The 8935-nt window shown below is 50.7% G+C and overlaps 1 protein-coding gene across 1 annotated transcript in view; it reads right to left on the minus strand.

Moving 5' to 3' along the window:
- LOC149434670 (uncharacterized) overlaps positions 1-7724 on the minus strand; it is a gene marked incomplete at its 3' end in the record, with an annotated part of 77711 nt that extends 69987 nt beyond the window's left edge. The window contains exons 1-2 of the mRNA XM_089663539.1: positions 7620-7724; positions 3479-3541 (exon numbers count right to left, since the gene is read on the minus strand). Of these exons, the coding sequence (XP_089519665.1) occupies positions 3479-3527 (49 nt within the window). The remainder of the gene's footprint in view (positions 1-3478; positions 3542-7619) is intronic.
- Between the last annotated feature and the right edge of the window lie 1211 nt (positions 7725-8935).

Here is an 8935-nt window from a genome sequence, read left to right on the forward strand (position 1 = left end):
TGAATGATTGATACCGATCAAGCATTGTGTTCATTCAGGAAAGGAAGGTAAATGTAACATATTTACTGGACCTTTCCCCCACTCTCCATCCTGAAGGATCCTATTGTGTGCTCGCAGCTGCCTGTGGAAAGGAGAGGAGGGAATTGTGGGTGCACACAGGGGCATGGTGCACAGGGAGGGTGATTGGTGCAGCAGGGGGCAATTACTGGAACCCGTCCCCTGTATGGCTCTCTCTGCAGCAGATGAAAGTGGGCAGGAGAGAGAGAAGAAGCCAGTTTCCATCTGCTGCAGAGGGGATCGGTTCCAGTAATTGCCTGCTCCGCCATGCCGATCACCTTCCTGCCCACATCCAGTTCCCCCAGCTGCCTGGACCCCCCTGCTGGCCTGGGCCCCGTACAGAAGAAGCCAGGGCCTGGGCAGCAGGAGAAAACCTATGATGAGAGGAGAAGAAGTCAGCTTTCAGCTGCTGCAGAGAGAGCCATACAGGGGATCGGTTCCAGTAATTGTCCCCCGCCGTGCTGATCACCCTCCCTGCCCAGATCTGATTCACCCAGCTGCCTGAGCCCCATACAGAAGAAGCCAGGGCCTGAGCAGCAGGGGGAAACATATGGTGCACAGGGAGGGTAATGGGTGCAGCGGGGGACAGTAATGTGCCATATTTACTAGCCCCTTCTCTCACTTTCCACCCTGAAGGATCCTATTGTGACAGTGGGAAGGAGAGGAGGAAAGCCGTCAGCACTGCAGGGGTGGGGGTACCTAGGGGGGGAGTGAGCAGCAGGGAGAAGCGTATGGTGCATAGGGAGGGTGATGGGTGGGGGGGGTTAATTACAGGAACCGATCCCCTGTATGGTTGTCTCTGTAGCAGCTGAAAGCCAGTTGGAGCAGAAGAAGTCAGCTTTCAGCTGTTGCAGAGAGAGCCATACAGGGGATCGGTTCCAGTAATTGCCCCCCCGCAGTGCCGATCGCCCTCCCTGCCCACATCCAATTCACCCAGCTGCCTGGGCCCCCCTGCTGTCATGGGCCCTGTACAAGAGGACTGGTGGTACCCCCTTGCCTTAGACTATACACCCCTTGAGGGTCAGGGATTGATGTGGATGTACAATATATATGTAAAGCTGCATAAATTGATGGCGCTATATACAGGGGGGCAAAAAAGTATTTAGTCCCCACCAATTGTTCAAGTTCTCCCACTTACAAAGATGAGAGGCCTGTAATTGGCACCATAGGGAGACCTCAACTATGAGAGACAAAATGAGAAAACAAATCCAGACAATCACATTGGCTGATCTGGAAAGAATTTATTTGCAAATTATGGTGGAAAATAAGTATTTGGTCACCTACAAACAAGCAAGATTTCTGGCTCTCACAGACCTGGACCTTCTTCTTTAAGAGGCTCCTCTGTCCTGCACTCATTACCTGCATCAATGGCACCTGTTTGAACTTGTTATCAGTATAAAAGACACCTGTCCACAACCTCAAACAGTCACACTCCAAACTCCACTATGGTGAAGACCAAAGAGCTGTCGAAGGACACCAGAAACAAAATTGTAGACCTGCACCAGGCTGGGAAGACTGAATCTGCAATAGGCAAGCAGCTTGGTGTGAACAAATCAACTGTGGGAGCAATAATTAGAAAATGGAAGACATACAAGACCACTGATAATCTCCCTCCATCTGGGGCTCCACGCAAGATCTCACCCTGTGGGGTCAAAATGATCACAAGAACGGTGAGCAAAAATCCCAGGACCACACAGGGGGGACTAGTGAATGACCTGCAGAGAGCTGGAACCAACGTAACAAAGGCTACCATCAGTAACACACTACGCCGCCAGGGACTCAGATCCTGCAGTGCCAGACGTGTCCCCCTGCTTAAGCCAGTACATGTCCGGGCCCGTCTGAAGTTTGCTAGAGAGCATTTGGATGATCCGGAAGAGGATTGGGAGAATGTCATATGGTCAGATGAAACCAAAATAGAACTGCTTGGTAGAAACACAACTCGTCGTGTTTGGAGGAGAGAGAATGCTGAGTTGCATCCGAAGAACACCATACCTACTGTGAAGCATGGGGGTGGCAACATCATGCTTTGGGGCTGTTTCTCCGCAAAGGGACCAGGACGACTGATCCATGTACAGGACAGAATGAATGGGGCCATGTATCGTGAGATTTTGAGTGCAAACCTCCTTCCATCAGCAAGGGCATTGAAGATGAAACGTGGCTGGGTCTTCCAACATGACAATGATCCCAAACATACCGCCCGGGCAACGAAGGAGTGGCTTCGTAAGAAGCATTGCAAGGTCCTGGAGTGGCCTAGCCAGTCTCCAGATCTCAACCCCATAGAAAACCTTTGGAGGGAGTTGAAAGTCCGTGTTGCCCAGCGACAGCCCCAAAACATCACTGCTCTAGAGGAGATCTGCATGGAGGAGGAGATCTGCATGGAGGATGGGCCAACATACCAGCAACAGTGTGTGCCAACCTTGTGAAGACTTACAGGAAACAATTGGTGGCTGACTAAATACTTTTTTGCCCCACTGTAAGTACCTGAAATAAATAAAAATAATAAATTGCTTAAAGAGTAACTCCACTCCCCCCCCTTTCCCTGTGTGATCACATTGCAGGGATTTTCACAAACTTTGTTGCAGATTCTGACCTTTTGTTATTCTAAAGAAATATCTGTTTGTTTCTCTGTTTCCATGTGCCCCTCCCTCATGAACTATACCAGGCCACAGGCCACATGCTCTCAACCTGTGGGGGGGGGGGGGGGCGATGGGACGACAACACAGGCCTCTTGCCCACAACCCTTGCCCGATGATTATGGGGGCCTGTGGGTAAGTGGGTTATTGGAATCTGGAAGCCCCCCAAACAATAAGGGGCCCCCAGATAATGGCCCCACTTATATCAATGAGTGGAGTACAAAGTAACCCTTCTCATTCACAAAAAAATAGTAAAAAAAAACCCAGTTTTTGACAAGTCCTTTAACAGAACCCCCCCCAAAAAAATGTCCCAGGATGTACATCCACCATCAATCCCACCAACCAGTGATGCAGATCCACGTCTGAAAGAAAAAAAACGCCACCCGCCAACACACGTCCCTTTACTTCCTGTCCCACAGCCAAAAAAGTGAGAGAATATCCCTCCAAAGTGAGGGAATCCCTGGTGGTCACCAGAACTAGTGCCCCCATTGGAAGATTTGTGGTGACAACCCCAAATGTGTTTTTTTCTTTCACTTTCACTCTCGGTGATAATCACAAATGGGGTGAACAGGGGCACAGACATCAATAAATACCTGACAGGGCTTCTAGTCCCTCTACACTCTATACAAAACAAACAAAAGTTTTGCCTTTAGTTGTACTTTAATTTCCATAAACGTTGTTCTGCTTTACATCCTCATGTTGGCAACATTTGTTACTTTGTTGAACGTTCCCCCTGACATTCCTAGAGGGTCTATTGTGTTCTATGAAGACGGGTGAACATCACCTACCTGACACGAGAGCACCGAGCACAATGGTCAGCACAAGGAAGGTCTTCATATCCGCGAGGAAACCTAGTGGAGGAAAATATATAGCAGTATAAGGGGTGAGTAAGCTGACAGCTCTGGTCTCAGATACATCCATATCTGCAATATGTTATCAGTGATCTGTCTGCTCAAATGTAACTGACATAAAGGCCTCTTACACACAGTGCGTTTGCCCAGCTCTCCTAAACGCCTGGTAAAAGGGGAAACTCTGCAGTTCAGATGTACAGGGGGAACTCTGCAGACTCAGATGTAAAGGGGAAACTCTGCAAGCTCAGATGTACAGGGGAACTCTGCAGACTCAGATGTAAAATTGAAACTCTACTAGCTCAGATGTAAAGGGGAAACTCTGCAGATTCAGATGTACAGGGGGAACTCTGCAAGCTCAGATGTACAGGGGATCTCTGCAAGCTCAGATGTACAGGGGAACTCTGTGAGCTCAGATGTACAGGGGATCTCTGTGAGCTCAGATGTAGAGGGGGAGCTCTGCGAGCTCAGATGTACAGGGGAACTCTGCGAGCTCAGGTGTACAGGGGAATTCTGCGAGCTCAGGATGTACAGGGGAACTCTACTTGCTCAGATGTACAGGGGGAGCTCTGCGAGCTCAGATGTAAAGGGGAAACTCTGCAGGTTCAGATGTACAGGGGGAACTCTGCAAGCTCAGATGTACAGGGGGAACTCTGTGAGCTCAGATGTACAGGGGAGCTCTGTGAGCTCAGATGTACAGGGGGAACTCTGTGAGCTCAGATGTACAGGGGGAACTCTGTGAGCTCAGATGTACAGGGGGAACTCTGTGAGCTCAGATGTACAGGGGGAACTCTGCAAGTTTAGATGTACTGGGGAACTCTGCAAGTTTAGATGTAAAGGGGAACTCTGCGAGCTTAGATGTACTGGGGAACTCTGCAAGTTTAGATGTAAAAGGGAACTCTGCAAGTTTAGATGTAAAAGGGAACTCTGCAAGTTTAGATGTAAAGGGGAACTCTGCAAGTTTAGATGTACAGGGGAACTCTGCAAGTTTAGATGTACAGGGGAACTCTGCAAGTTTAGATGTACAGGGGAACTCTGCAAGTTTAGATGTAAAGGGGAACTCTGCAAGTTTAGATGTACAGGGAAACTCTGCAAGTTTAGATGTACAGGGGAACTCTGCAAGTTTAGATGTACAGGGGAACTCTGCAAGTTTAGATGTAAAAGGGAACTCTGCAAGTTTAGATGTACAGGGGAACTCTGCAAGTATAGATGTACAGGGGAACTCTGCAGACTCAGATGTAAAATTGAAACTCTACGAGCTCAGATGTAAAGGGGAAACTCTGCAGATTCAGATGTACAGGGGGATCTCTGCAAGCTCAGATGTACAGGGGGATCTCTGCGAGCTCAGGTGTACAGGGGAATTCTGCGAGCTCAGGATGTACAGGGGAACTCTACTTGCTCAGATGTACAGGGGGAGCTCTGCGAGCTCGGATGTAAAGGGGAAACTCTGCAGGTTCAGATGTACAGGGGGAACTCTGCAAGCTCAGATGTACAGGGGGAACTCTGTGAGCTCAGATGTACAGGGGAGCTCTGTGAGCTCAGATGTACAGGGGGAACTCTGTGAGCTCAGATGTACAGGGGGAACTCTGTGAGCTCAGATGTACAGGGGGAACTCTGTGAGCTCAGATGTACAGGGGGAACTCTGTGAGCTCAGATGTACAGGGGGAACTCTGCAAGTTTAGATGTACTGGGGAACTCTGCGAGTTTAGATGTAAAGGGGAACTCTGCGAGCTTAGATGTACTGGGGAACTCTGCAAGTTTAGATGTAAAAGGGAACTCTGCAAGTTTAGATGTACTGGGGAACTCTGCAAGTTTAGATGTAAAGGGGAACTCTGCAAGTTTAGATGTAAAGGGGAACTCTGCAAGTTTAGATGTACAGGGGAACTCTGCAAGTTTAGATGTACAGGGGAACTCTGCAAGTTTAGATGTAAAGGGGAACTCTGCAAGTTTAGTTGTAAAGGGGAACTCTGCAAGTTTAGATGTACAGGGGAACTCTGCAAGTTTAGATGTACAGGGGAACTCTGCAAGTTTAGATGTACAGGGGAACTCTGCAAGTTTAGATGTACAGGGGAACTCTGCAAGTTTAGATGTAAAGGGGAACTCTGCAAGTTTAGTTGTAAAGGGGAACTCTGCAAGTTTAGATGTACAGGGGAACTCTGCAAGTTTAGATGTACAGGGGAACTCTGCAAGTTTAGATGTAAAAGGGAACTCTGCGAGTTTAGATGTAAAGGAGAACGCTGCAAGTTTAGATGTAAAGGGGAACTCTGCGAGTTTAGATGTAGACTCTGGTGTAAAGGGGGACTCTTGTGATTAAATCCATATGATTAGAAATGTTATTTAATCACAAAATGCATGTATAGAGTATACTACAAAAGTAAATGTACGCCACTAAAGTGTTCAGTTTTGGCTTACAGAAAAAGTGGCAACCCCACCCAAGATGGCAAGAAGACGGCCCACTGCAGAACATGAAAGGGTCCCGCTGTGAGATTGTACTAAAAGGCCCCAAGACAGGAGTAAAGGGACCCGAGATCAGTGAGAACGGCCCTAGGCTTGGATAAAAAGGGCCCCAGGAGCAGAGATCAGGGGGGCCCTTTGTTGTTGAAGGTTCTAGTTATGCCTCTTCCCTGAAGAGTTCAGTTATGACCAGAGAGTGTCCTCTGTTACACATTTGGAGAATTCCAAGCCTCACCTCACGCCCCAACCAAGTTCAATGAGCATTAAACCTTCAGAAGACACTCACTGCCTGGTCATTATGTTGTGAGACTGCGGAGCTACTGTGTGCCTGGCTGCCGTGCACCCAATAGGGCGGGGTGTCGGACTCCAATTCATCGAGGGCCGCATCAGCATTATGGTTTCCCTCAAAGGGCTGCTTGTATCTGTAAGACTAGATGTCCAGAGCACCCGACCCTCCATTACATCAGATGTCAAGAATCCCACACCCTCCCTAACATCCCCATGCACCCCCTTTGGGGGCAGAGCTGGAAAACAGAAAGTGTAGGGCAGGGGCATATTTACCACAAGGCATTTGCCTAGGGCAGCATTTTTCTGGGGGGCAGCGCTGCCTGCCGAAAGAAGGGATGGAAGAAAGGACACACACAGCACCAGGTGGGATCTGAGAGGGGCTGCTTGATGGTGTATACAGAGCCTGACTCTTGTTCCCGGGGATGTCCGGAGCTGTAAAGGTGAGTGCCTTCTCCCTCGCTGGGGTGGGATGGGGGGTTGCCAGCAGGGGCAGACTGAAAACTCATGAGGCCCCCGGGCAATAGGGGATCATGGGGCCCCTGTGTCCTTGCCCAAACTCAAAAAAGCCTATGAAAAAGGTACCAGGGGCATCTCACGGGGCCCCCTACTGACCCTGGGCCCTTGGGCAGTGCTGGAGTTTCCAAATGGTCAGTCCGCCCCTGGTTGCCAGTGTATGGGGGGCAGTGGTAGTGGAAGGCTCTTTCAGGTGGGGGTGTTGTTGGTCAATGTCAGGCTCTTTTCATGGGGGAGGGGGGTGTTTGTCAGTGTCAGGGCCTCTCCGTGGTGTGGCAGCCAATTTTTGTGTTGCCTAGGGCAGCACGAAACCTAAACACACCACTGGTGTTGGGTCTGGAGGAGGACCAGAGGAGGAGTGGAGGCAGTTACCAGAGTCTGCAGAATGCTGAGACCAGAGGAGGCAGAGATGAGGGGGTGCTGCAGCTGCACTGAGAGGTGCAGGATTTGGCAGAGGAGCTCCATTCTCCTCTCTGCTGCTGACTGCTGAGACAAGGTGGGGGCGGAGACAAGGGGGTACCTGCAGGAGAGGTGCAAGGGCCACATGAAATGGCCTGAAGGGCTGGATTCGGCCCTCGGGCCTTGTGTTTGACACCTGTGCAATAGGGGATAGACCGTGGGGCGGACCTGCGGGACCGGTCAGGGGTTCGTGCGACAAGTGTTCGGTATGACCCATTATTGTCACATACAAATGTAAGGAGATAATGAAGACGTCAAATATAACAATACGTCATTAGTATCCGGAGTGCCCTCCTTCCACGTCACCCCCCGCAGTCCTGAAAACACAATACCGCCCCTCTAAAAAAAAGTCACGCTTTCTACTAACCAACAAACGCGTTGTCCGAATTCCCGCGGTCTGAGACCGGCTCTCCTGAACATGAAACGCTCGATGTCAGTTGTCGGTCAGGTTTTGTTGAAGAGTCGAGTATACGGCAACGATAGATCTGTGTCTGCCCATCAATCACATCTCTGAACTTATATACTGTCAGCAGAGGAGGAATGTACTCGGGGCGGGGAGTCAGGTCACAATTACGGGAACATCGCAGTGAAGATATGTGACCCTCCCACCACGGCATTTCAACATCGCTAACCAGCTTTTATCACTTTCTGTATGTTGTAGGAGTATCCATCATCTGTACATGAAGCTGCCTGACACCACACACCTATGGAATACATCTCTGCAGGGCCGTGGGGAAGGGGGTACCACCAGTCTTCCTGTACGGGGCCCAGGACAGCAGGGGGTTGGGCAGATTAAGGCAGGGATGGTGATCGGCACAACAGGGGAGCAATTACTGGAACCGATCCCCTGTATGGCTCGCTCTGCAGCAGCTGAAAGCCGGCTTCTTCTCTTTTCCCTTCCACCGGCTTTCAGCTGCTACAGAGAGAGTCATATAGGGGATCCATTCCAGTAATTGCCCTCCCTCCCCATATGTTTCCCCCCGCTGCCCGGGCCCTGGCTTCTTCTGTACAGGGCCCAGGCCAGCAGGGGGGCCCAGGCAGCTGGGTGAATCGGATTTGGGCAGGGAGGGCAATCGACACGGCGGAGGGAAATTACTGGAACCGATCTCCTGTATGGCTCTCTCTGCAGCAGCTGAAAGCTGGCTTCTTCTCCTCTCCCTCCTGCCGGCTTTCAGCTGCTGCAGAGAGAGCCATTCAGGGGATTGGTTCCAATATTTGCCTCCCCCACTGTGCCAATCACCCTTCCTGCCCACATTCAGTCCACCCAGCTGCCTGTGCCCCATACAGAAGAAGCCAGGGCCTGGGCAGCGGGGGAAAACATGGTGCACAGGGAGGGTGATGGGTGCACAGGGAGGGGGCAATTACTGGAACCCATCCCCTGTATGGCTCTTTCTGCAGCAGCTGAAAGCTGGCTTCTTCTCCTCTCCCTCCTGCCGGCTTTCAGCTGCTGCAGAGAGAGCCATACAGGGGATAGGTTCTAGTAATTGCCCCTCCCTGTGCACCCATCACCCTCCCTGTGCACCATATGTTTTCCCCTGCTGCCCAGGCCTTGGCTTCTTCTGTATGGGGCACAGGCAGCTGGGTGGACTGGATGTGGGCAGGAAGGGTGATTGTCACGGTGGGGAAGGCAATTATTGGAACCAATCCACTGTATGGCTCTCTCTACAGCAGCTGAAACCTGGC

The sequence above is a fragment of the Staurois parvus genome, unplaced genomic scaffold (genome assembly GCF_062004578.1).
Source record: "Staurois parvus isolate SC_StPar_1 unplaced genomic scaffold, SC_StPar_1.0 ptg001713l, whole genome shotgun sequence".
Taxonomy (NCBI): Eukaryota; Metazoa; Chordata; class Amphibia; order Anura; family Ranidae; genus Staurois; species Staurois parvus.